Source organism: Microcaecilia unicolor, chromosome 3, assembly GCF_901765095.1.
Source record: "Microcaecilia unicolor chromosome 3, aMicUni1.1, whole genome shotgun sequence".
In the NCBI taxonomy this organism is placed as follows: Eukaryota; Metazoa; Chordata; class Amphibia; order Gymnophiona; family Siphonopidae; genus Microcaecilia; species Microcaecilia unicolor.
The window spans coordinates 503,429,039-503,455,867 of record NC_044033.1 but is presented as its reverse complement, the minus strand read 5'-3'; the positions used below and the strand labels follow the sequence as shown (position 1 = coordinate 503,455,867).

Here is a 26,829-nt window from a genome sequence, read left to right as displayed (position 1 = left end):
GCCATCAATTCCTTGATCTTGGCTTTTGCACTGCTTTTGAATGTCACACCAAATTTTAATGAGGCCTAGTCAGTGCCTTTTAGCAGTTTAAGCTGTTTAAGGTATGTAATTTGACCCACCACTATTCCAGTGGATGGATCTCAAGCGGGGACACATGTTAACTTACAGGTAAAGCACGTCCTTGCTCAGCCAGTCATAGATTTTTAAACCTAGCTGGTATTTTTACAGCCTGAGTCCTAAAATCTGGCCTTCCACCCTTCCGGTGGGCATCCAATGAGGGCCTCTTGCTGTACTATAATTATACACTTCCCCCACCCCTCCTCTTTATGAGAGAAAGGTATCCTGAATAACGCTTTACTGTCCAACAATGTTCAATGTGATCGCAAAAATATGAGAAAGAATAAAGGAGATTGGGAACTCCTTCTTTACAGATGGGAGAAGTTCCTCAGGACTGGAGATGAGCTGATGTGGTCCCTCTTCATAAAAGTGGAGACAGGGAAGAGGTAGGAAAGTGCAGTCCGGTAAGCCTCAAATCGTTGGTAGGAAAAATAATGGAGTCACTGCCGAAGGAAAGGATACTTAACTTTCATTTCTTAAACAATGTTCCCAACAGTAAATATCGCTAGCTGAAAATTTGTAGAGAATTTTTCATAGCTCCCTCCACCCCCCCTCTTCATAAGAGTAAATTGTCTTCATTTCTAAATGCTCAGACAACTGTTTAGACGATCCCATGGTGGTTGAAAGTAGACAGAACAGCAAAAACAAGTTGAGAGGTTAGAAGGGTGAGAGGATTTGTTCTGTGGAATTGACTTCAGTTGACTATTGAAGGCCTGATGACATGCCAAACCTGCTGGACTTTATTATCAAATTACATAAAAAGTAGTGAATCAACTAGAAGGATATCCCAAACCTTTGCACCAATCTGTTAAAATCAGCAAATATTTGCCATCAATTACAATTTAGAGAAAGATGTTAGTTGTGTTTAAGTTTGCACCATGTAGAGACTGTCCAGCTTATTTTCGAAAGAGAAAGACGCCCACATTTTGACCCAGATCAGGAGATGGGCGTCTTTCTCCCGTGGGCGCCCAAATCGGTATAATCGAAAGCCGATTTTGGGCGTCTCCAACTGCAGTCTCTGTCATGGGAATGGACAAAGTTGACGGGGGCATGTCGGAGGCGTGGTGAAGGCGGGACTGGGGCGTGTTTATCGGCCGATAATCGAAAAAAGAAGGGCGCCAGAAGCGAGAATTTGGGTCACTTTTTCTGGACCCTTTTTTCTCACGAACAAGTCCCCAAAAAGTGCCCCAACTGCCCAGATGACCACCGCAGGGAATCGGGGATGACCTCCCCTGACTCCCCCAGTGGTCACTAACCCCCTCCCACCCAAAAAAAAGAACTTTAAAAACTTTTTTTTCCAGTCTGTATGCCAGCCTCAAATGTCATACCCAGCTTCATCACAGCAGTATGCAGGTCCCTGGAGCAGTTGTTAGTGGGTGCAGTGGACTTCAGCCAGGTGGACCCAGGCCCATCCCTCCCCTACCTGTTACACTTGTGGTGGTAAATGGGAGCCCTCCAAACTGCCCCCAAAACCCACTGTACCCACATCTAGGTGCCCCCCTTCAGCCATAAGTGCTATGGTAATGGTGTAGAGTTGTGGGCAGTGGGTTTGGGGGGGGGATTTGGGGGTCATCACCCAAGGGAAGGGAGCTATGGACTTGGGAGGTATTTTAATGTTTTTTTTTTTACTTGTTACAAGTGCCCCCTAGAGTGCCCGGTTGGTGTCCTGGCATGTGAGGGGGACCAGTGCACTACGAATCCTGGCCCCTCCCACAATCAGATGCCTTGGATTTGTTCGTTTTTGAGCTGGGCGCCTTCGGTTTCCATTATCGCTGAAAAACGATAATGTCCAGCTCAAATCCGCCCAAATCCGATGCATTTGTCTGGCACAAACCGTATTATCATTAAAAAATATGGACGCCCATCTTTTTCGAAAATACGTTCTGGCCCACCCCTTCACGTACGCGTCCTTGGAGATAGACGCCCATGGAGATGTGCGTTCGTGTTTGATTATGCCCCTCTGTGTTGGCTTCTGTTTAATCATATATTTCAGGGGTGCCTAAACATTTATAAACAACTCCATATATCTGCATGTGTGTGTGAGAGAGAGAGGCTTTGAAATAAGTGAGTGTGTGTGTGTCTGTATTCTTGTGTGAAAGAGGTTCTGAATTGGCTGTGTGTGTGTCTCTGTGCTGGTGTGAGAGAGGTTCTGAACTGGATAGGCTTTGATTGGGTGTGTTTATGTATGAGCAAGAGAGAGACTTTGGGCAGTGAGCGAATGAGAGAGACAGTTTGAGTAGATGGATGTGAGAGAAGAGACAGAGACTTTGACCAAAGGATGGGTACAAAAGAGGCTTCGATTAGGTATATGTGGGGAGGTGGGAGGAGGGTACTCTTCAGGTAGTAGCGGATGAAGGCTCACACTGCCAGATACCACCAGTACTGGTTGCAGTTGAACTGGAGTAAACCACTGGATCCATGAAACAAAATTAAAAGCAAACATACCACAACGTTTCTGCAGCAATAAATCCTAATGTATGTCACACGCCCTCCTAGACAGATTCTGTTTTGTTTCCCTGGGCTTCTGTTCTTTCTAATGCTGCCGTCAATCAACAGCAAATTAATTGTTAGCAAAGGTGAAGCTGAGGGTGTCAGTGCTGGAGCCAGTGTTTCTCCAGTGTTACTTATGTCAGACAGAAACTGTACTAATAAATTATCAGCCCCATCTCTGTTGCTAAAAGAGAGAGAATATTGTCTGAACAGTACTTCCCGACAGCAGTAATGATCTCGATGAGTTCAAAGCCAGTAGGGCTTCTATGGCTCTGTGGGGCTGATAGTCAAAGCGATTTAAACTGGCAGGACCCTCTCCTGCCCCCTTAAATCACTTCCCATTGCCTAGGTGGGGGTATTCAGTGGCACTTAATTGGAGAGTGCCGTTAAATATCCCCATGAACCATCCAAACAAAAGGTGGGCAGGTCGGGGATGGCATTCGGGAGAAGCCCCGGGTTTTGCGGGTGCTGGCATTATTCAGTGCCAGCACCCGCATAGCTAAGCGGCCTTATTTAGGACAGCTCAAAAGCCCCCCTGACAATGTCCCCCTTTTTCCTGCCCCTCCCCCAGCCCTCTTCAAGACCCCACACCCCTTCAGCCATGTAGGTAGGCCCCCAGGCCTACCTGTATCCCTGGTGGTCCAGCTGAGTAGTTGGGGGCAGGAGCGTAGCCCTGCCACTCCTGCCCCTTGCGGTACCTTTCTAAAATGGCTGCCGTGACCGCTCACGGCAAAAGAGGTGCCACAAAAGACAGGAGCCAAGGGGGGCTGAACTCCTGCCCCCAATGACCCCACTGGACCACCAGAGGGATACAGGTAAGCCCGGGAAAGGGTCTACCTGCAAGGCTGGGGACGAGAGGGGTCTTCTGTGGGGGTTCTTGATGCAGGCTAGGGAGAGGGGGGAGGGAAAGAGGGGACATTGTTGGGGGAGCTTGGGGTTTCTTTGAAAAAAAAGTTTTTACATGCCCGACCAGATATTCAACTGGAGACGCATTTTTTTAATGTGGGCCCTGGCTAAATATTGGCCCAGCCTGCATAAGTTCTGGCACTCAGCCTGCCCAAAATTATCCCCCGATATTCAGTGTCAGTGCCTGGACGTGGCCCATTACTGAATGTCTAGGGATAATTTAACCAGCAACAATCAGCATTTTAAAAAATGCTTACTGCTGCCAGCTGAATATTGGGATGTGTGTGTGTATGTATAGATGAGAAGGCTAGTGGTGTGGGGGGGTGAGAGTTGAGAAATATCTTCACATACATAAAATGAGGATTGGGTGGGGGAGATGGGAGGAATTAAAAAGTGTATTGGGATTGAATTTTGTCCATCTCTTTTGAGGGAAGGACACAAAATAATGTGCAGAAACGACAGCAGGGGATGAGCCTAGGAGGACGCTTTTAACCTGCAAGAGAATTTGAGCATTGGAACAAGTTACCTGAGGAGATGGTGACATTTCCACCACTGCAGGTTTCTAAGGTAAACAAAATCTGTCTAGGATTGTGGTTCTCAATCCAGTCCAGTATACATCCACCAGTTAGTTTTTGAGATAACCTACACTGACTATGCATGAGATCTATTTGCATACAGTGAATGTAGTGCATGCAAATGATCTCATTTATATTCATTATGGATACCCTGAAAATCTGACTGGTTAGGTGTCTTGAGGACTGGGTTGAGAACCCCTGATTTAGGATGATGTAGGTGGAGTAAATCCTGCTCGAAGGCTGGACTAGACAACCTCATAAGGTCTGGTTTTTTTTTAATGATTGTGTGTGTTTCTGTAGATAGGTTTTTTGCAGCCTGTGCACTACTCCATGTAGCCTAAAATCCGTCAAATAAGATCACCACTGCTCCATGAAAAAAATAGGAGGAGGAACCGGGATAATTGCCCTGTTTTCCTAGGCTGCTGAAGAAGGCAAACCTTGCTGATGTAGTAGTTGGGGGGGGGGGGGGGGGGTACATGTTGTAGTATTCAGCAACTACCCAACTCTAATATGGAGTCTTTCTTTTTTTTTTGTTAGATTTGTACCCCGCGCTATCCCACTCATGGCAGTGGCTCAATGCGGCTTACATGGGGCAATGGAGGGTTAAGTGACTTGCCCAGAGTCACAAGGAGCTGCCTGTGCCTGCCTGAAGTGGGAATCAACTCAGTTCCCCAGGACCAAAGTCCACCACCCTAACCACTAGGCCACTCCTCCACTGTTGCTACTATTTGAGATTCTACATGGAATGTTGCTATTCCACTAGCAACATTCCATGTAGAAGTCGGCCCTTGCAGATCACCAATGTGGCCGCGCAGGCTTCTGCTTCTGTGAGTCTGACGTCCTGCACGTGCAGGACGTCAGACTCACAGAAACAGAAGCCTGCGCAGCCTTCTACATGGAATGTTGCTAGTGGAATAGCAACATTCCATGTAGAATCTCCAGTAGTAGCAACATTCCATGTAGAATCTCCAATAGTATCTATTTTATTTTTGTTACATTTGTACCCCGCACTTTCCCACTCATGGCAGGCTCAATGCGGCTTACATGGGGCAATGGAGGGTTAAGTGACTTGCCCAGAGTCACAAGGAGCTGCCTGTGCCGGGAATCGAACTCAGTTCCTCAGTTCCCCAGGACCAAAGTCCACCACCCTAACCACTAGGCCACTCCTCCACTCCAATATGGAGTCTGCCATCATATAACGCAAAGTACTACAAATAAAGTATCACATACCATGTAAATGAGTTTATCTCATTGGGTAGACTTGATGTAACGTACAGGTCTTTATCTGCCGTCATTTACTATGTCATTATGTTATTGCATTGTGAATAGCATTAGTGGAATAGTACATTAGAGCACCTCTGATGGCCTCGCATTTTGACTAAGTCATTAAATGTGCTTCTTGTGTCATTCTTGTACTGGTGAACATGAATAAAATTAGGAGAAGGATTGAAAGGAGGCTGGGATAAACCTTCTATTATCGTAGCAGATGATCTTACGGAGAGGTTTAGTGTACGTTGTATAAGTAGATCTCATTGACCTCCACCCATTACGCCAAGGGATACTGGAAGCGCTGGTAAAATGGAGCTTTGAAAAGTGTTGCTGTGTTGTTGACAGCGGGTAGTGATAGTTCTCCGAGGACAAGCAGGCTACTTGTTCTCACGACTGGGTTGACGTCCACGGCAGCCCCTCAAAACCGGAAGAAAAATCTCGCGGGAGGTCCCGCACGCGGGGCACGCCCACCGCACATGCGCGGCCGTCTTCCCGCCCGTGCGCTCCCGCTCCCGCTCAGTTTTTTCTGTTTCCGCGCTGGAGAGAGACGTAGCTTCGTCCCTCTCCGTGTCAGCCCCGGAAAACCGTTTTGCAGCCTAGCCCGCGATTTTCTTTTACTCTACGTGCGTTCGCGCGCCCCTTCTTTTCTTTTCGTTATGCAAATTAATATACTAGATTGTGCCAAGTAGATTCCTGTTGCATGTTTCTGTACAGCTTCTCGTCCTTCAGTTTATGGCGAGTGTGATGTGGCTCTGAAATGTATTACATTTTAATTTGGATATTAAATATAAGAAACATCCCAAGAATTAAGATTTGCAAAGCGTAATTAGAGAGGTGGGATCCAGTAGTAACTCCAGAAGATTTAGATACAGGGGCAAAGTTATCAACATGAGCTACTCTTAACTGGTGCTATTTTAGCAAAGGTCCCATTTTATGCAGCGAGACCTAGAGCCCTGTTGACTAAGGCGCATTAGTGTTTTTAACGCACCTACAATTAGCGCACACGCTAACCGTGTACACGCCTGGTAGGGATATTGCAGGCACGTACACGGTTAACGTGCATACATAGTTAACGCGAGTTAAAGACACTTAACGCGCCTGAAAGGCGGTATATCAAGTCCCATTTCTCTTTCCCTATAACGTGGCTTAGTAAACAGGGCCCCTAGATCCTAATAACTGGAGTTAACAGTAAAATAACACATCTTAACAATAGCCCACATAGGTAACTTTTATTTTGGGTTTTTTTTAATGAAAGTTCTCCAAATCCCCATTCTGCTGCTGTGCCAATGTCTCTTTAGTGTCCAGCTGCCGGGGCAGGTGTTGCTGAAGTCGCTAACATGCCATTTCATCTTGCAGGGTGACCAGACGGCATTACACCGAGCTGCTATTGTGGGGAACACTGAGGTCTTGGCAGCGCTCATTCACGAGGGCTGTGCTTTGGACCGACAAGACAAGGTAAACTGCCAAAATGTAGACAGGTACCCGCTAGATTTATTTATTTTTATTTGTTACACTTATACCCTGCGCTTTCCCACTCATAGCAGGTTCAGTGCGGCTTACATAGTGGTAGGTTACAAAGTGTAGTAGAGAAAACGTATATTATAGTGCGTGTGAGATGAACAGGGGAAGGGGTAGTATTGGCGGGATAGAGGCGGGGGATAGAGTGGAATTAATAGGGGATGGGGTATGAAGTAGGTGTGGGATAGGTAGGGCGAGGATAAGGGCATTAATAGAGGACGAGGTCTAAGATGAAATGGATTGTTGTCTGATCTGTTCTTGTTGTGTGGGAGGGCCCCTAGGCTAAGTTGGGTCATTTGGGTAGGCTTGTTTGAAAAGGTGGGTTTTCAGCAGTTTCCGGAAGGGTAGATAGTTGTTGATCGCTCGGATAGATCTTGGTAGGGCATTCCAGAGTTGACTGAGTTAGATGGGGTTGATAGCCCCTTTTTATAAGCACAGTCGCTGTCATGTTATATTTTACTGAATGTCTGGTATTTAGACCTCTTCTAGCTCCATGGTGCAACCTCATCTTGAGTATTGCGTTCAGTTCTGGTTGCTGTATCTTAAAAAAAGATATTGCAGAATCAGAAAAGGTTCAAAGAAGAGCAACCAAAATGATAAAGGGGATGGAACTCCTCTCGTATGAGGGAAGGCTAAAGAGGTTAGGGCTCTTCGTCTTGGAAAAGATACGGCTGAGGAGAGATATATAATTGAGGGCTACAAAATCCTCAGCGGTGTAAAACGGGCAAAAGTGAATCGATTTTTCAGTCTTTCAAAAAGTACAACAACCAGGGGACGCTCAATGAAATTATATGGAAATTCAAATGGGGGCATGTACCCTCCATTGATCTTGAAACTTGCCTCTGGCCCCCTAATAACACCTCTATTCCCTCCAAAAATCTCTTGGATCCCCATAAGTTCCTGCACTTGAAATATATATGGCCAATGTACCTGGTGGTCAAATGCCTTTTCATCATCCAGTGACAAAAGGAATATTGTCACTGGCCTGTCCTGAACTCAATTAAGGATTCACCAAATACAACAAGCAGGCCCCCTGCAACCAGTCAGAACCTATGACAAGGCAGAATTGGTGTGTAGAGCCTGAGCTCTTTCATTAAAACTTGGGGACCATGGGTCAGTTTTAGCAGACAATGGAAAAGGTGCCGGTACTCAGTACCCCCCTCAAAAAAAGCCCTGCTTAGCACAGATATATCAAGGATGCAATAAGGACTTGCTATGGATGTGGGCAAATGAGTACATTCACACATATTATTATTATTATTATTAACATTTGTATAGCGCTACCAAACGCACGCAGCACTGAACACCTGACGCAGAGAGACAGTGCCTGCTCAATAGAGCTTACAATCTAAAAATACAGACAGACAAGACAATTAAGGGCGAGGGAAGTACTGGGCGAGAAGGAACAAGGGGAGGGCAATTGAGTAGTGGCTAGGAGCCAAAAACAGTGGTGAAAAGGTGGGTTTTCAGCATAGATTTGAAAACAAGTAGAGATGGAGCTAGACGTACAGGCTCAGGAAGTCTATTCCAGGCATAGGGTGCCGCGAGGGAAAAGGGACGAAGCCTGGAGTTAGCAGTGGAGGAGAAGGGGAACGACAAGAGAGATTTGTCCAGTGAGCGGAGTTCACGGGGAGCAATGTAGGGAGAGATGAGAGTGGAAAGGTAATGGGGGGGGGGGGGCTGCAGAATGGATGCATTTAAAGGTCAGTAATATGCAGTGGAGCTTTGAGAAAGTACAAAAATATTGGAGCAAAGTGATTCAGTTCAACAGGAGGGGGGTGAAGAATGAGGCAATACTTCAGGGAATGCATATAGCTCTCTTGAATGGGACACCTCTGGGGTGAAAGGGAATTGAGGCCAAATAGGTCAACTCGGCAGTGATCGAGGCTAGATTGGTGGTAGCAAGAGGTTGGAAGCGAGTGAAGGCGCCCCACATTGGGGAGTTCTTTGGGAAGCTAAATTGTGTCTTATGTGAATATATAGGACTAGATTCTCTATATGGCGCCAAAAAAGCGCTGTAAGTGGCATTTAAAGTTAAGCAAAATTTATAAAATAGAGCTTACGCCTGGGAATCGTGCGTAACTTTAGGCGCAACCATTTGCACCAACTGAAATGTATTCCCGTTATTTTAAGGGGGCAGATAATAACTAGTTTGGGGAGCTGTTGGGTGAGGAGGGGGTGGAACAGAATACATCTGTTATTGTTCTGATGGTTATTGTACAGGTATATTTCTAATAAAAATATAAAAGATGAATGACTTTAAATAAATAAATAGTCCCCCTTTTCCCTTTCCCGCACTCTTTTCTTCTTCTTCATTCTTTATAGGTACCTTCCTGATTTTTTTTTCTTTTGGTATTATTATTTTTCTCTTATGATTTCCTGTTGTTTTTTTTTAACTATAGTACTTAGCAGCACTATGTATATTTTGGCAGTATATCAAGTTTACTTGAATACATTAAAGAAAAGAAAAATGACCTCTTAACCTGCTCCTGCATTTATGAGCAGACCTTAGTGATCAAAATAGAGCCATTGCAGATGTGAGAAATGATCAAAATGATCACCTGAAACTTCCAGTGATTGTCAGGTTAGAAGCGTTTTTAGATAACTAAATAGATGAATGAATGAAATAGAGGTGTTGTGCCTGGCCCTCAGCCTGCCCGTGAACTTTGCTGTTCTTGTTTGGGTTCGCAGGATGGTAACACCTCCCTTCATGAAGCTGCTTGGCATGGATTCAGCCAGTCGGTCAAACTGCTGGTCAAAGCAGGAGCCAACGTTCTCGTCAAGAACAAGGTGAGCCAGGCGTCTTGATGATTTTCAGTCTTGATATGCTGATCAGGAAGTGTTTACTCTTTAACGAGGAACTGCTTCAGTGATAATGTCCAGTCCCCCCCCCCCCCCCCCCCCCCCCCCCCCCCCCCCCCCCCCCCCCCCGAAAGTGTTTGATAAATTTCCTTTTATGTGGTGGACAAAACCAACCTTCCCATATTGTCATGATTCTTAGGGTCAGGTAAGAGCATCGTGTCTCCTGTAAGGCTGAAGTCCCCCAGCAGCATAGCATGCTCTCAGGGGCTGTGTAGTGCCTGAATGTAATGCAGGCTCTCTTTCTCTGTGGGGATGACTGGATTTAAGCACTTGCATTGCTAAACCTGAGCAAAAGACAAGTTATGGGCAGGGGCAATAGGTAATTTCTGCCCCGGGGGGGGGCTTTAAATGTACCTGAAGCAATGGAGGATGAAATGTCTTGCCCAAAATCACAAGGAGCATCTCTGAGAGAAGCAGCAGGATTTGAACGTTGGCTTCCCTGCTTCTCAACCGGCCGCTGAAATCAGTCCACCCTTCCTCTGCTCTTACAAATACCCACATGCCTCAGTAAAGAGTACTGGACAGATAACATTCTTCCTGAAGTCTGTGAACACTTTGTGAAGCATTTGAACATCCATCATTGTCCCTGGGGTGGAATTTTGATTTTCTGATCTCTGAAAGCCGGAGCCCACCAGTGCTAAGGAAGACACACCAGCTTTTGGAAAGGTGTAGAAGGTACAGTACCTGTGACTTGGGAGATCTAAGATGAATTCTCCCCCCTCCACCCCCACCCCCCACAAGCATATGAGTGCTACACATATTAAATATGTGAAATATATGTGCTGCGTCACACCAATTCCTGTTATTTCAGGTCCAAGTTTGGTAGCCCGTCTAATTAGGCAGACAGAATGAACGCTGGCACTGAATCCAATGCTATTTTTGGGAGCGTTCCATCAGAGAAATTGTGTGAAAGTCAGCTGCAGTGACTGTTAAAGTTACTGTTAATGTTCATCTGTTCATCAGAATTGCCTTGTTATAGCTTGTGGTACAGCCCCAGCGCCTGAAAGTGGAAAATTGACCAGGACACCAGTGGCGTTCCGACGCTGGCTGACACCCAGGGCGGATCGCCGATGCGTCCCCCCCCCGGGTGCAGTGCGGCGCCCCCCCCCCCTCAGTGAAATGACACCCCCCCCGGGTGCACGCCGCTGGGGGGGGGGGTGTGCCGCGGCGCGCACCTGTCGCCCTGTCGGCTCCGAGTTCACATGTGTTCACTGCTCCCTCTGCCCCGGAACAGGAAGTAACCTGTTCTGGGGCAGAAGGAGCAGTGAACACATGCGAACTCGGAGACAGGGCAACAGGCGCGCGCCACGGCACCCCCCCCCAGCGGCATGCACCCGGGGCGGACCACCCCCACCGCCCCCCCTTGGTACGCAACTGCAGGACACAAGCCCCCTATTCAGAAGCATTTAACTGGCCAGGATTGGCAGCCTATCTTTGGCTGGTTCAAACTTAATTGGTCAGTGCTGAATATCAGCTTGGCTGGTTAAATTTAAACCAGCAAAAAATGAACCAGATATTCAATGCCGGTCACCAGAAATGGCCTGGCATTGTATTTCTGGGCTCAGCACTGACTGCAGGAGTTAGCCAGGTTGACTCCCACTGCAGCTCCTTGTGACCTCGGGCAAGTCACTTAAACCTCCATTGCCCCAGGTGTAAAACTGAGGGGTCCTTTTACTAAGGTGCGCCAAAAAATGGGCCGTGCTAGTGTAGGCACATGTTTTGGACGCAGACAGATCCATTGACTTAGCAGTAAGGTCTCATGCGGTAATCATCTATTCACATAGAATGACGATCAGCGCCCAGTTTCCGCCACGTGCAGGAAAATAAAAATTATTTTCCGGCATGCGTAGCAGACTCATATAAAAAAAAAACAAAATTACCGCTCAGGCCTCACGGTAGCCGGGCAGTAACTCCAAATTGACGCACATTGGGTGCGCATAGACGCCTACATGGCTTAGTAAAAGGGCCCCTTAGATTGTGAGCCCTCTAGGGACAGAGAAAATACCTGCATATAACGTGTACAGTGCTGCGTACGTCTAGTAGCGTTATAGAAATGATTAGTAGTAGTAGACTCCCTCATAAGTAATGCCTCACTGGGAAGAAACCAAGGGTCCATCGAGCCCAGCATCCTGTCCACGACAGCAGCCAATCCAGGCCAAGGGCACCTGGCAAGCTTCCCAAACATACAAACATTCTATACATGTTATTCCTGGAATTGTGGATTTTTCCTAAGTCCATTTAGCAGTGGTTTATGGACTTATCCTTTAGGAAACCGTTTAACCCCTTTTTAAACTCTGCCAAGCTAACCGCCTCGGTCTGAATGTATTGAGAGGATAATGTTATGAAACTAGGCTGAGTGCCAAAAAGGAAACCAAACTTGGGTGACTAAAGTAGGCAGATATTTTATAAAAGGCTCTGTGAATGTGTAGCACCAGTTAAAGATACTCCCGTGTGTGGCAAGCACACAGAAATGCAAGCAATTCTGTGACCAAAGCAGCCTAAATAATCTGGGTTTCCAGATCTGGAAGAGATCGATGTATGTGACAAATTTTATACATGTGCATGCACAATAGCAGGGAAAAAGAGACCCTTTCTCAGTAAGGCATCTTGGAGGTGGATTTGCTTGTCAGAAAGGTAAACAAATCTCCACCATTAAGCATTTTCCAAGGCGCAAGTCTCAAGAGTCAAGTTAGTTGGGGGAGAGGAGCAGGAGGAGATGTGCTTAATTTTGGGCAGGTATAAATGCCAGTGGAATACCTGTGTAATTCTTCATTTTGCAGAGTACACTTATAAATTTTAAAAATCGCCAGTTGTGCAGATTTTGACAGTTACCACATACCAGGCACCTAAACTTGGTTTAGAGAGGACATTTACAAGGATAATTCTCAGGTTCTGGTGCCTGTTCAAAACAGCTTTTGGGCCTTTCCCATAGTTATGGATGCACTTGTAACCAGTTGTGATCCTAGGTCGGCTGCCACCCGGGGTGGATTGCCACTGCACACCCCTTCCCTGAGTGCAGCGGCGTCCGTCCCCCCCCAGGGTGCAGCACAACACCCCCCCCCCCACCAGCGCAATGACACCCCCTTCCTGGCGCATCAAGCCCCCCCCCCCCCCCCCCCTGTGTGCATTCTTGGCTGCTGGAGGGTGCAGAGAGCAGCCGTGCGCCTGTCGGCTCCACTGGCTCCCTGCTCTCTCTGCCCCGGAACAGGAAGTAACCTGTTCCGGGGCAGAGGAAGCAGGGAACCAGCAGAGGTGACAGGCACGCGGCTGCTCTCTTTATCCTCCAGCAGCGTGCACCCGGGGCGGACCACCCCCACCGCCCCGCCGTTCCTACGCCACTGCTTGTAACCAAAAGCTATCGTGCTTTCCAGAGTAAAATCAGAGACCAGAAGGTCAACTTTCTCCATTCTGGATCTTTTCTAAAGACAGTTCTACTGTATTATCTTGTTGTCCATAAGGCAGGTAACACACCTCTTCACCTGGCTTGCCAGAATGGCCATGCCCAGAGTACCCGTCTCTTGTTACTTGGAGGATCTCGGGCCGACTTGAAAAATAAGGTAAATCTCAATTATCTATATATTTGAGCACCATACCTGTATTAATTTTAATTTTCAGCAAAACTCTTAGAACAGAGGTTCCCAAACCGACCCCCAGCCAGTTGAATTTTCAGAATATCCACAATGAAATATGCACGAGAGTGATTTGCATGTAATGGATCCTGATAATCTGACTCATTGGTCTGCTCCAAGGACAGGTTTGTGAACATCTGCCCTAGAGAGCAAATAGAGGTCCTCTCCATCAGAGTAAGCAATTTGTTCCATCATTCATAACAGCACTGAAGTTATGCTTTAAAGACATTTTCCAAACTACTTGACTCGCAGCTTAATATGTCGTTTGCAGAGGTGACTTATTAAGAGTATGAGATGGGTGGCTGAGGGTGTACCAGTTTTGTAGAGGAAGAAAGAGAGGAGTAACCAGGTGGTATCTGAAAGTATTTAGATCCAATTCTGAATCGGTTAAAGAGGAGAGCAAGTAATACCTCTACAACTAAGGAAACTTAGAGCAAGTATATGGGATAGATCATTCTTGTGGGAGGTGGGGAAGGGGGCACAAATCTTATATCCATTTATAGTTTATTCAAACTTTGCCACCTTTTCTAAAGAAAAACAGGTCAATAAAAAATGTAAAATAAAGAAAATAGACGGAATAGGAAGCTACCATAACCAAGACACAAAACTCATGTTAACTACAAACAAGTCAAGTCAGATGGCTTGCAAAAATCTGTCTATCCAGACTGAAGATTAAAGGCTAAGGAGAAAAAAATGTGATTTTAACAGAGACTTAAAAATGCGTTTTTTTTCTCCTTGCCTTTACATCAGGGGCGTAGCCAAACAACAGATTTTGGGTGGGCCTAGGCAAGAAGTGGGTGGGCACCAAGTGTTCCCCCCCCCCCCCCCCCAACCACCGCCCCAAAAATATCTCAGCTGGTGAGAAAACGCTTCTTTCCATCTTGGCAGTACGTAGCAGGCATGCAATGAAAACTGAGCATGCGCAGGGGGAAATCTTGAGCTGGCCGAGTTTGGGATCCCCACCAGCTACCGCTAAACATGTGCTACTACTGGGTGGGCCCCGGCCCACCCAGGCCCACCTGTGACTACGCCACTGCTTTATATCCTCAGCATGATTGCCCTGCATGCGATCTCTGCAGTGGCATTCTTGTGCCATGACAATCCTCCTGCTCCCCTTCACAGATCAACAGGGGTCACCTCTGCAGTGGTGGTCGCTGTATCTCAAAAAGATATAGCAGAATTAGAAAAGGTTCAAAGAAAAGTGAGCAAAATGATGAGAGAGGGTGGACCTGATCCCAAATGAGGAATGGCTAAAGAGGTTAGGGCTCTCCAGCATGGAAAAGAGACGGCTTGGGGGGGGGGGGGGATATGATTGAGGTCTACAAAATCCTGAGTGGTGTGGAGCGGGTGGAGGTGAATCGATTTTTCACTCATTCCAAAAGTACAAAGACCAGGGGACAGTCAATGAAATTGCATGGAAAACAAATATGATGAAATATTTTTCTGTCTCAAAGAATAGTTAAGCTCTGGAACTCATTGCCGGTGAATGTGGTAAAGGCAGTTAGCATATCTGGGTTTAAAAAAGGTTGGACAAGTTCATGGAGGAAAAGAGCATAGTCTTGTTATTGAGATGGACATGGGGGAAGCCGCTGGTTGCCCTGGAATTGGTAGCATGGAACGTTGCTACTAATTGGCTTTCTGCCAGGTACTTGTGAGCTGGATTGGCCACTGCTGGAAGCAGGATACTGGGCTAGATGAGCTATTGGTCTGACCCAGTATGGCTAGTCTAATGTTCTTATGTTATGTTCCTCCTCCTCCTCTTCATAGGTCAGCAGGGGGGGGTCACCTTTGCAGTGGTGGTCATCCTCTTCCCCAGGCATGTCATCTCACCTAAGCATGCACATCTCCTAGAACCCAAAGGAGAGGGGGCCTCAACCTGGATATGGTTTCAAAGCATGGGACCGGTCCATCAAAGACATGTTTTGTTTCTAATTCATTGCATCTCTTTATTTTCTTTTCATGCCTAAATGTGATAAATTTGAACCAGTGCTGATGACCCACCAAAATGAGCTGCTTAGCACTTTGTTTCTGTTTGCAGGCAGGAGATAGCTGTTTGCACGTTGCCGCTCGGTATAATCACTTGTCCATCATTAGAGTGCTCCTCAGTGCTTTCTGTTCTGTGAATGAGAGGAACCAGGTCAGTGCATGGAGCAATGCACCCATCTTCCAAGGCTGCCTCAGACTCCCATTTTAAAGTATCTATCCAATCGAATAACCCACTGTCATTCTGATATATAGCAGTGTGCACTGAATTTGAGAGGTCTTTTTCTGACATTAAGAAATCTGGTTACTGTGGTGGACTCCTGAGTCTGTCTATCATTCTTCCCTTTGGTCATCATCGCTCCTTCTATCTTTATTTCCACGGAGAGTCTTCCTCTTGTTTGTTTGGTATATAAATTTGTGGGCCATGCATTTGACATACCGCCTTTCTGTGGTACAACCAAATTATTTTGCTACTATAAACATTAAGAATTGTATTATAATATGTGGATTCTAGACCTTTCTAGAACAGCCTTTTAAGAGAGGGTGCATGTATGATAATTTTTCATTTCACTTTTCCTATTTCATTATCAATAGAAATCAAACAAAATAAAACATGGAAAAGAAAATAAGATGATACCTTTTTATTGGACATAACTTAATACATGTCTTGATTAGCTTTCGAAGGTTGCCCTTCTTCGTCAGATCGGAAATAAGCAAATGTGCTAGCTGACAGTGTATATAAGTGAAAACATTCAAGCATTACTATGACAGTAAAATAGATACTATTGGAGATTCTACATGGAATGTTGCTACCATTGGAGATTCTACATGGAATGTTGCTATTCCACTAGCAACATTCCAACATTCCATGTAGAAGGCTGCGCAGGCTTCTGTTTCTGTGAGTCTGACGTCCTGCACGTACGTGCAGGACGTCAGACTCACAGAAGCAGAAGCCTGCGCGGCCACATTGGTGATCCGCAAGGGCCGACTTCTACATGGAATGTTGCTAGTGGAATAGCAACATTCCATGTAGAATCTATAGAAATCAAACCAAATAAAACATGGAAAAGAAAATAAGATGATACCTTTTTTATTGGACATAACTTAATACATTTCTTGATTAGCTTTCGAAGGTTGCCCTTCTTCCTCAGATCGGAAATAAGCAAATGTGCTAGCTGACAGTGAATATAAGTGAAAACATTCAAGCATTACTATGACAGTAAAATAGATACCATTGGAGATTCTACATGGAATGTTGCTACTATTGGAGATTCTACATGGAATGTTGCTATTCCTCTAGCAACATTCCATGTAGAAGGCTGCGCAGGCTTCTGTTTCTGTGAGTCTGACGTCCTGCACGTACGTGCAGGACGTCAGACCCACAGAAGCAGAAGCCTGCGCGGCCACGTTGGTGATCTGCAAGGGCCGACTTCTACATGGAATGTTGCTAGTGGAATAGCAACATTCCATGTAGAATCTATAGAAATCAAACAAAATAAAACATGGAAAAGAAAATAAGATGATACCTTTTTATTGGACATAACTTAATTCATTTCTTGATTAGCTTTTGAAGGTTGCCCTTCTTCGTCAGATCGGGAAATAAGCAAATGTTGGTAGATGACAGTATATATAAGTGAAACATCAAAGCATTTCATTGACAGTCTGACAGAGTGGGAGGGTGCACCAGTGATTTCACAGTAAGAATATTGAAAGGTAATTTTAAAACAATACAGGAACGTAAGACCTTTGAAATAAGAATGATTGAATATTTTGACACCCAACAAACAGGACTTAATAAGGATCTGGCTTTTCTAACCCATTATAAACCATAAAGCTGTATTTCTCTGTTTATTACCCTCCTCTCACCTACCAACACCCATCCTGTTAGAATATCAATGAAATGCTTTGATGTCCCCATGTATACCCCCACCCTCCCACTCTGTCAGACTGTCAAAGTAATGCTTTGATGTTTCTCTTATATATACTATCTGCTCACACATTTGCTTATTTCCGATCTGAGGAAGAAGGGCGACCTTCGAAAGCTAATCAAGAAATGTATTAAGTTATGTCCAATAAAAAAGGTATCATCTTATTTTCTTTTCCATGTTTTATTTTGTTTGATTTCTATTGATAACCTTTAAGAGTGGACTAACATGGCTACCACACCTATTTCATTAGATATTATAAACAAATTTCATTTAGTGTCATATAATACTTTTTTTTTTATCTGCTGACATTTATCGAATGCTATCACAAGTGCTGGGTTTCATATCATATTAAAGTTTGATGCGTTAAGTTTTGGAGCATGACGAACTACTAGCCGAAAGGATTAAGGAGGCCTGAGCCAAGAGAAAGGATGAGGCAGTGAGGGAGAGATGGGCAGCTCGCTTAGGCAGGAACATTATCCTCCTAGAAAGAGGTCCTCTGTCCTTGCTGTCAGATGAAGGATTCTTGGCAACCTGGTGAAAGAGAATATAAGGTGTGATTTCAGGGCTGGCCCCTGGTGGCCCATTATTTCTGTAGTGAGGTGTCCTGTGGGGAGATTCAGGCTCAGTTGTTGTGTACTGGCTCCATGTCACCAGGGCCCAGATGCATCAACTGTACGTAAAAAAATCTAAAACGTTAAAGAAGTTATCGAATGTAAAAAAACGAAGAATGCACGAAGGATAGGGAATGCAAATGAGCTGTTCATTGCAGCTCACTTGCATTCACTAACCGTTCGGTAAAAACGTCCGTAATCGGCCCGTAAGGCATGCGCAGAGCAGCCAAGCTTATGCTGGCTGCTCTGCGCATGTCCCAAAACGTCAAAACAAAAACAAAAAATCCCAAAACACATGTGTTTCAGGAGGGGCAAAGGCACTCGTCAGGAGCGTCCTTTATGAGCGTCCTGGCCCCCCCCCCCCACCGCCCGAGGTCGCCGCTGCTCCCCGCTTGCCAAAAATCCAAAGTTTAAGCTGCCCCGGCTCGCCCATCCCTTCCTCTCCTCTCTCTTCCCAGTTCTGCCCCCGCCGCCCTCCCTGAAGTCGTCGCCGCCATTCACCCCCTCCACCGGTGTCCCCCTCCTTGTTACTGGGCCATGCAGCGCCTCTCACCTCTGTGTGAGGGCGCTGCACGGGGAAGAACAGCTGATCGTCTCCGACATTCCTCCTCCCTCCTGGGCCCGCCCTCCTCTGACTTAACCAGATGAGGGGGGCCCAGGAGGGTGAAGGGACGTCGGAGACTGTAGAGGAGACGATCAGCTGTTCTTCCCCATGCAGCGCCCTCACACAGAGGTGAGAGGCGCTGCACGGCCTGGTAACAAGGAGGGGGGCACCGATGGAGGGGGGAACGGCGGCGACGACTTCAGGGAGGGTGGCGGGGGCGGGGCATGGGGCGGAGAATAGCAGGAGGCGGAACTGGGAAGAAGGAGAAGGGAGGAAGGGAGGGGCGAGCCGGGGCAGGTTAAACTTTGGATTTTTGGCAAGCGGGGAGCAGCGGCGACCTCGGGCGGGGAGGGGCAAGGACCCTCATAAAGGACGCTCCTGACGAGCGCCTTTGCCCCATCCCAATCCTTTTTTTTCCCCCATGCAGGGGGAGCGGGGAGCAGCAGGGACCTCGGGTGTCAATAAAGGAAGCTCCTGACGCCCGTTTTTTCCCCCTCCCTCCCGAATTTTTTTTTTTTTCATTACATTTTGGCAGCTGGGCAGCTCTAATGAGAGGTACAGACCTCCGTTAGATTTCCTGCGTTTTTCCTGCGTTAAGGCAATCGGACAATGTTAGTGCATCTTGTTACAATGGGGTTTGTACACGAATTGCTCATCTGCATTCCGTTTTCGTTAGCTGCTACCTAGGTCAGAAAAAGGCCTTCAGTGCATGTCACCGTTTAAAACTTGTTCGTTAAAGGGTTGCAAAAGGGTTGTTAAAGTTTAGTGCCTCTGGGCCCAGGACAGAGTTTTATATGTCCACAGGTACAGTGGAGTCAAAACCAGAACTGTCTCCATCTGTCGTGATGGCACCTGATTAGCAGATGTGACTGTGCCACAGTGAGCTAAGGAGGGAGAGGAAGACGGCTGTTGTAGAGAAATTAACCATAACTTATTGGTTTCTCTTTCTCAAAAGTATTGATATCTTGAAGAGCCTCAAAATTTCTTTCCTAACACTGCACCTCAGTGAAGTAGACCAAGGCACATGACTCTTCATCTGTGGCGTTCCTAGGGGGGAGGGGGGCGGTGGGTGCGGTCTGCCCCGGGTGCACGCCGCCGGGGGGGTGCCGCGCGCACCTGTCCTCCGTTGTTCCATGCTCCTTCTCTGCCCCGGAACAGGAAGTAACCTGTTCCGGGGCAGAGAAGAAGCATGGAACAACGGAGGACAGGCGCGCGCGGCACCCCCCCCCCCCCAGCGGCGTGCACCCGGTGGGGGGGGGTTCCTTTGCGGGGGGGTCCTTTCGCCGAGGGGGGGTCCGCGCTGCATCGGGGGGGCGCTGCACCCGGGGGGGGCGGGGCGCATTGGTGATCCGCCCCGGGTGCCAGCCCCCCTAGGAACGCCACTGCTCTTCATGGAATGCAAAAGTGAAGATGGCCACCTTCGCTGTCCCTAGAATGTAGGTTAGAAGATGGTGCCTTGTGTTCAGAGTTATTACAGAAATTTGGGATAAATGTTTTACAAATGAACCAATCGTAGGTGGAGGTGGAAAAACAAGATGTGCTACAAACAGGACAAAGTGAAAAAAAAACAAAAAAAAAAAGGAGCAGAGTGATCGACAGGATTCTTTCAAAAATCCCAGGAAACGTAATGATAGTAAAATGATGGACTTTTACTCCATCATTACGTCTCCTGGGATTATTGGAAGAGTCCCGTTGATCACGCAACTGATAGCATAGAGCCATGTGGCACTCCGTAGAGGTAGCAAGATGGAAACAGGTTGGTTGGGTTGTGTTTGATGCAGGGAAAAATTAAATATCAAACCCAAATGTAAAACGAAAACCTAACCTCTCGTTTGACATCCACAGGCTGGAGACACTTCACTTCATGTCGCTGCAGCACTTAACCATAAAAAGGTGGTCAAGCTGTTACTGGAAGCAGGAGCTGATGGGACCATCGTTAACAGTGTGAGCAGAGCACCTGGGCCCACATTTTAGGACTTTCTTTTGCTTTTTCTTTGGCATTTGGGAACAGGGAGTGGGTGGAAAATTTATTTATTTATTTACAACATTTGTATCCCACATTTTCCCACCTATTTGCAGACTCAATGTGGCTTACATAATTCCGTAAGTGGTGATTACCAGTTCCGGATAGGAGAAAAACGTAGTTGGGGTAAAGGGACAAATTAGGTTAGGTTATAGGAGGAAAGTTCGTCCTATGATAAGAGCTAAAAGTAATAGGTTAAACTTCATTCATGACAAATAAAGCTTGAATAATTAGGATCATTAAACTGGAAATCAAGATAATTAGCAAAAACAGTAGAGATATAGAGAATACATGTTGTATAGTTGCGTTTTGTTAATTTGAATTTATGATGAGTGGTTATTGTATGCTTTCTTAAATAAATAAGTTTTCAATAGTTTACGGAAGTTCACTATGTCGTGTGTTATCTTTATGGATTTTGGTAGTTCATTCCAAATTTGCGTGCACCTGAAAGAGAAGCTGGATGCATATGTTAATTTATATTTCAGTCCCTTACAGTTTGGGTAGTGGAGATTCAGGAATATTCGTGATGAGCTTGTAGAGTTCCTGATTGGTAGGTCAATAAGGTCTGACGTATATCTGAATATATGTCAGACCTTATTAGGTCTGATTACAAACATATATAAACATATATTCAGACCTATGTTTCTTTTAAGAAGTGATTTGTTTCTTTTTTTGGGGGGGGGGGGGGGGGGGGTTCCCACTTTATACCTTACCTGCTGCTCATTGGGCTTCCAGATCTATCGGAACCAGGGCTGGAATTCTGGCACCATGAACCTTCATGTGCAGCTCTGGAGGATTTTTTCTCCCCTCCCAACCTAATTTAGTCCAGTCAGTGGAGTGAGAGTCCGTTCATGGCCCCAGAATTTGGCCATGCAAAGGACAATTCTGTAAGCGCACTACGTACTCTTCTCTAAGATACCGTTAAAGTGCTGTTGTGCGGCAACCACAAGCAGCGTACATGTTGGCAGAGCGTGGGCAGGACATGGGCGGGTCTCCAACTAATGCTTGCAACATAAAATACAAGTTACGCATGTTGTAGGCTCACTTAGCCATGGCCATTTACGCCTGCCATTGACCTGGCACGCCAATGTGGGTTTATTCTAGCATTTGATAATAGAATCGGGCCCCCTGGATGCCATTATAGAATGGGCACCTCCCCATGCAGTATTGGGTCACCTAAACTGCCCCCTAAATGTCACCATTGTGCAATGACTTTTAAGAGCTGGTTAAAAGATAGGAAGCAGAGAGTAGGGTTGAATGGTCATTATTCTCGATGGAGAAGGGTAGTTAGTGGGGTCCCTCAGGGGTCTGTGCTGGGACCGCTGCTTTTTAACATATTTATAAATGACCTTGAGATGGGAGTAACTAGTGAGGTAATTAAATTCGCAGATGACACAAAGTTATCCAGGGACATCTCGTCGCAGGAGGAGTGTGAAAGATTACAAGAAGACCTCATGAGACTGGGGGATTGGGCGTTCAAATGGCAGATGAAGTTCAACGTTGACAAGTGCAAAGTGATGCATGTGGGAAGGAGGAACCCGAATTACAGCTATGTCATGCAAGGTTCCACATTAGGAGTTACGGACCGAGAAAGGGATCTGGGAGTCATTGTGGATAGGACGTTGAAATCTTCAGCTCAATGTGCTGCGGTGGCTAAGAAGGCGAACAGAATGTTGAGTATTATTAGAAAAGGGATGGAAAACAAGCATGAGGATGTTATAATGCCGTTATATCGCTCCATGGTGCAACCGCACCTGGAGTATTTTGTTCAGTTCTGGTCGCCTCATCTCAAAAAAGATATAAAGGAATTGGAGAAGGTGCAGAGAAGGGCGACAAAAATGATAAAAGGGATGGGACAGCTACCCTTTGAGGGGAGGTTAAGATGGCTAGGACTCTTTAGCCCGGAGAAAAGGCGGCTGAGGGGCGATATGATAGATGTCTACAAAATAATGAGTGGGGTAGAGCGGACAGATGTGAAGCGTATGTTTACACTTTCTAACAATAATAGAACCAGGGGACACAAGATGAAATTAGAATGTGGTAGGTTTAAAACAAATCGGAGAAACTTTTTCTTTACTCAGCGCGTAGATAGACTCTAGAACTCATTGCCAGAGAAGGTAATGACGGCAACTGAACTTGCTGAGTTTAAAGGGGGTCTGGACAGATTCCTGAAGGAAAAGTCCATTGATCATTATTGAATTTTGGGTTTTTGCCAGGTTCTTGGGGCCTGGATTGGCCGCTGTCGGAGACAGAGTGCTGGGCTTGATGGACCTTTGGTCTTTTCCCAGCGTGGCAGTGCTTATGCTTATGTACTTATTAGTGCTTGAGCTCTCTGCTGGCTTTTAGTTGATCCCAGGTAGCATTTTTTTAAAGTTGGATCACTTTTAACAAGATTGGAAAGGTGTACTTTAGTTATGCTCTGGAACTCTTTGCCGGAGGATGTGGTAACAGCGTTTAGCATATCTGGGTTTAAAAAAGGTTTGGACAAATTCCTGGAGGAAAAGTCCGTAGTCTGCTATTGAGACAGACATGGGGAAGCCACTGCTTGCCCTGGGATTGATAGCATGGAATGTTGCTACTATTTGGGATTCCGGAATCTTGCTACTCTTTGAGATTCTACATGGGATGTTGCTACTATTTGGGTTTCTGCCAGATACTTGTGACCTGACTTGGCCACTGATTGGAAAACAGGATATTGGACTAGATGGACCATTGGTCTAACCCAGTATGGCTACTCTTATGTGTTTCCACCAGTCTCTTTCCATGCTTTTTTTCTTGTGAGTGTACATTGAGAATTTATGCCTATAAACGTGCATGTAGATTTCCTAACCAGGGAGTTTTTACATGTGTTATGTTCTGGTTGTAAAATTTTATGCTTGCAATTTCCCAAGCCAGGAATTTCACTCATGTAAACTCTCTAGGACACAGCCACTTCACGGACAAGAAAGCCCACAGATACATGGGTGAGGAGGTGAAAGTGGGAGAGGGAGGTTCCAGTCATTATACCACAGTGACACTTATTGACTGGACTTGGGGTAACATAGTAACATAGTAGATGATGGCAGATAAAGATCTGTTCGGTCCATCCAGTCTGCCCAACAAGATAAACTTATTTTACATGGTATGCAATTCTTTATATGTATACCCAAGTTTGATTTGTCCTTGCCATTCTCGGTGCACAGACTGTAAAAGTCTGCCCAGCACTGTTCTTGAACTTTACATATCTATTCAGTTACAATCAGGGTGTAGACCGTAGAAATCTGCCCAGCACCGGTTTTGCTTCCCAATTACCGGCGTCGCCACTCAATCTCCACTAAGATTCCATAGATCCATTCCTTCTGAACAGGATTCCTTTGTGTTTATCCCACGCATGTTTGAATTCCATTACTGTTGTCATCTCCACGACCTCCTGCAGGAGGGCATTCCACATATCCACCACCCTTTCCGTGAAAAAATACTTCCTGACATTACACCTAAGTCTACCCCCCTTCAACCTCACACACACACATTCTGGAGAGAGTTGTGGTCTGTGACCCTTACCAAAAACTGTCACGGTGGCAGCTGGAAGACGAGGGGGATTAAAAATGGAGGAAAAGCCCTGGTTAGTTACGAATAAAGGTTCTTGGCACCACAGTATGTTGATGCAGGTTCAAACTGAGCTGGAAGCCCAAAAAAGTCAGGAAGAAGATGATGGCCAAAATTTAAGAAAAAAAACAAATAACAATTGTCAGTACGAAAGTAAAAGATAAAATATATTGGAACAAGGCTCGTTAATCTTCCCACACATACTTACTGTACTTGCTAGAGCTACAGGAACATAACTCAGTCTTATTTTGTCTTGTGTTGTAGGCAGGACACACGCCTCTGGACACAGCTAGACAACACAATAGTGCTGAAGTTGCTGTTCTCCTCACCAAAGCCCCGCAGGTACAGTGTGAAAATGTCACCCAGTCTTATGTGTGGAATCCCCATGCTACAACAGTGGGGAATGCAGCTTTTGATGCGTGGAATAAATTGAGCATGGTGCAGCGTGTGATCGTTAAGGCACAACCTGAAGTTGGTTGAAAACTTAAGAGTTAAGTGAAATAGGTATGGGCTAGATAGTGCTAAGCTCCTCCTTGTACGACATGAAGAGGGGCATTTTTGACAAAAACGTCTAAGTTGGGATTTGGATGTCTTTGTAAAACGTCCAAATCCGGAGACGAGGAAAAGCGTATTTTCGAAAAAAGATAGACGTCCATCTTTCATTTCGAAAATACCGTCAAAGACGTCCAAATCAAAGAACGTCCAAATCCAAGGACGTCCTTGGATTTGGATGTCTTCGACTTTCGGCGGTTTTCGAAACCAAAGCCGTCCGAGTCAAAAACGTCCAAATGCAAGCCATTTGGACACGGGAGGAGCCAGCATTTGTAGTGCACTGGTCCCCCTGACATGCTAGGACAGCAATTGGGCACCCTAGGGGGCACTGCAGTGGACTTCATAAAATGCTCCCAGGTACATAGCACCCTTACCTTGTGTGCTGAGCCCCCCAAAACCCACTGCCCCGCCAACTGTGCACCACTACCATAGCCCTTACGGGTGAAGGGGGCACCTATATGTGGGTACAGAGGGTTTGAGGTGGGTTTTGGAGGGCTCACTGTTTCCTCCACAAATGTAACAGGTGGGGGGGGTGTGGGCCTTGGTCCACCTGTCTGAAGTGCACTGCACCCACTAAAACTGCTCCAGGGACCTGCATGCGCTGTCATGGACCTGAGTATGACATCTGAGGCTGCCATCGAGGCTGGCACGTAATATTTTTAATGATGTTTTTTGAGGGTGGAAGGGGGTTACTCCCCACTGAGGGAGTAACGGGAGGATATTGACGATTCCCTCCAGTGGTCATCTGATCATTTCGGGCACCTTTTTGTGCCTTATTCGTAAAAAAAGCACGTCTGGGTGAAAACGTCCAAGAGTTAGTCATGGATGTCCCTGCTTTTTTCGATTATGGCTCAAAGACATCCAAGTCTTAGGCACGCCCAAGTCCCGCCTTCACCATGCCTCCGATACGCCCCCTTGAGATTTGGACGTCTTTGTGACGGACTTTCACTAGAGATGTCCAAAATCGGGTTTCGATTATACTGATTTGGACGTCTCTGGGAGACGGATGTCCATGTTCCGATTTATGTTGAAAGATGGACGTCCATCTCTTTCGAAAATGAGCCTGCAAGGCTTCTAAACATCAGACTTATGGTGGCTTGAGCTCTACAAAGGAGCTTGCAGGGGTTCTACGGAAGGCTATACTGCGATGCAGCAAATCCCAGCATGACTTTGACATTTTGCAAAATGGTGGTGTTCCTCTTAGTCTTGACAAGTTACAGCTTCCATATTGAGGTCAGAAATCTGTTTAAATGTGGAATATCCATGGAACAGGCCTAGGCTCATCTGTATTCATGCACTGAATTCATAAAATTTTTATGTGCATTTCTGTTTAGTGAATATAACATGACCTGGGGGAAAGATAATATTACCATATATTGAATAACATAGTTTATCTAATGATGCATAATGATGTCTAGATTATAATATTCCTGAAATTTCCTAAGCCTCTCATATTTTTTGGCTCTTACATCTTCATGTTTAAGCACACAAGGATAAGCTTTAGAAGCAAGGAAAGTTAAAATATCAATTTCTTATGACAGGCTTGTGGTAGCCGTGTTAGTCCACTCTTAAGGTTATCAATAGAAATCAAACAAAGTAAAACATGGAAAAGAAAATAAGATGATACCTTTTTTATTGGACATAACTTAATACATTTCTTGATTAGCTTTCAAAGGTTGCCCTTCTTCGTCTGATCGGAAATAAGCAAATGTGCTAGATGACAGTGTATATAAGTGAAAACATTCAAGCATTACTATGACATTCTGACAGGGTGGGAGGATGGGGGTGGGTAGGAGGTACGCATGGGGACATCAAAGCATATCATTGATATTCTAACAGGATGGGTGTGGATAGGTGAGGGGTGGGGTGATCAACAGAGAAATACAACTTTATGGTTTATAATGGGCTAGGAACCCATTATGATATGCTTTGATGTCCCCATGCGTACCTCCTACCCACCCCCATCCTCCCACCCTGTCAGACTGTCATAGTAATGCTTGAATGTTTTCACTTATATACACTGTCAGCTAGCACATTTGCTTATTTCCGATCTGAGGAAGAAGGGCGACCTTCGAAAGCTAATCAAGAAATGTATTATGTCCAATAAAAAAGGTATCATCTTATTTTCTTTTCCATGTTTTATTTTGTTTGATTTCTATTGATAACCTTATGACAGG

At 45.8% G+C, this 26,829-nt stretch overlaps 1 protein-coding gene across 4 annotated transcripts in view; it reads left to right on the top strand.

Annotated features, from left to right (window-relative positions):
* The window catches only part of ANKRD6 (ankyrin repeat domain 6), a 106,816-nt gene that overhangs the window by 38,759 nt on the left and 41,228 nt on the right, over positions 1–26,829 (top strand). For 2 of the 4 annotated variants that reach the window (XM_030199095.1, XM_030199094.1), the window contains exons 3-8: positions 6,714–6,812; positions 9,567–9,665; positions 13,196–13,294; positions 15,405–15,503; positions 20,338–20,436; positions 24,365–24,442. In XM_030199095.1, coding sequence (XP_030054955.1) covers positions 6,714–6,812; positions 9,567–9,665; positions 13,196–13,294; positions 15,405–15,503; positions 20,338–20,436; positions 24,365–24,442 — 573 coding nt within the window. The remainder of the gene's footprint in view (positions 1–6,713; positions 6,813–9,566; positions 9,666–13,195; positions 13,295–15,404; positions 15,504–20,337; positions 20,437–24,364; positions 24,443–26,829) is intronic. The other 2 variants (XM_030199098.1, XM_030199096.1) reach the window with 2 other exon arrangements.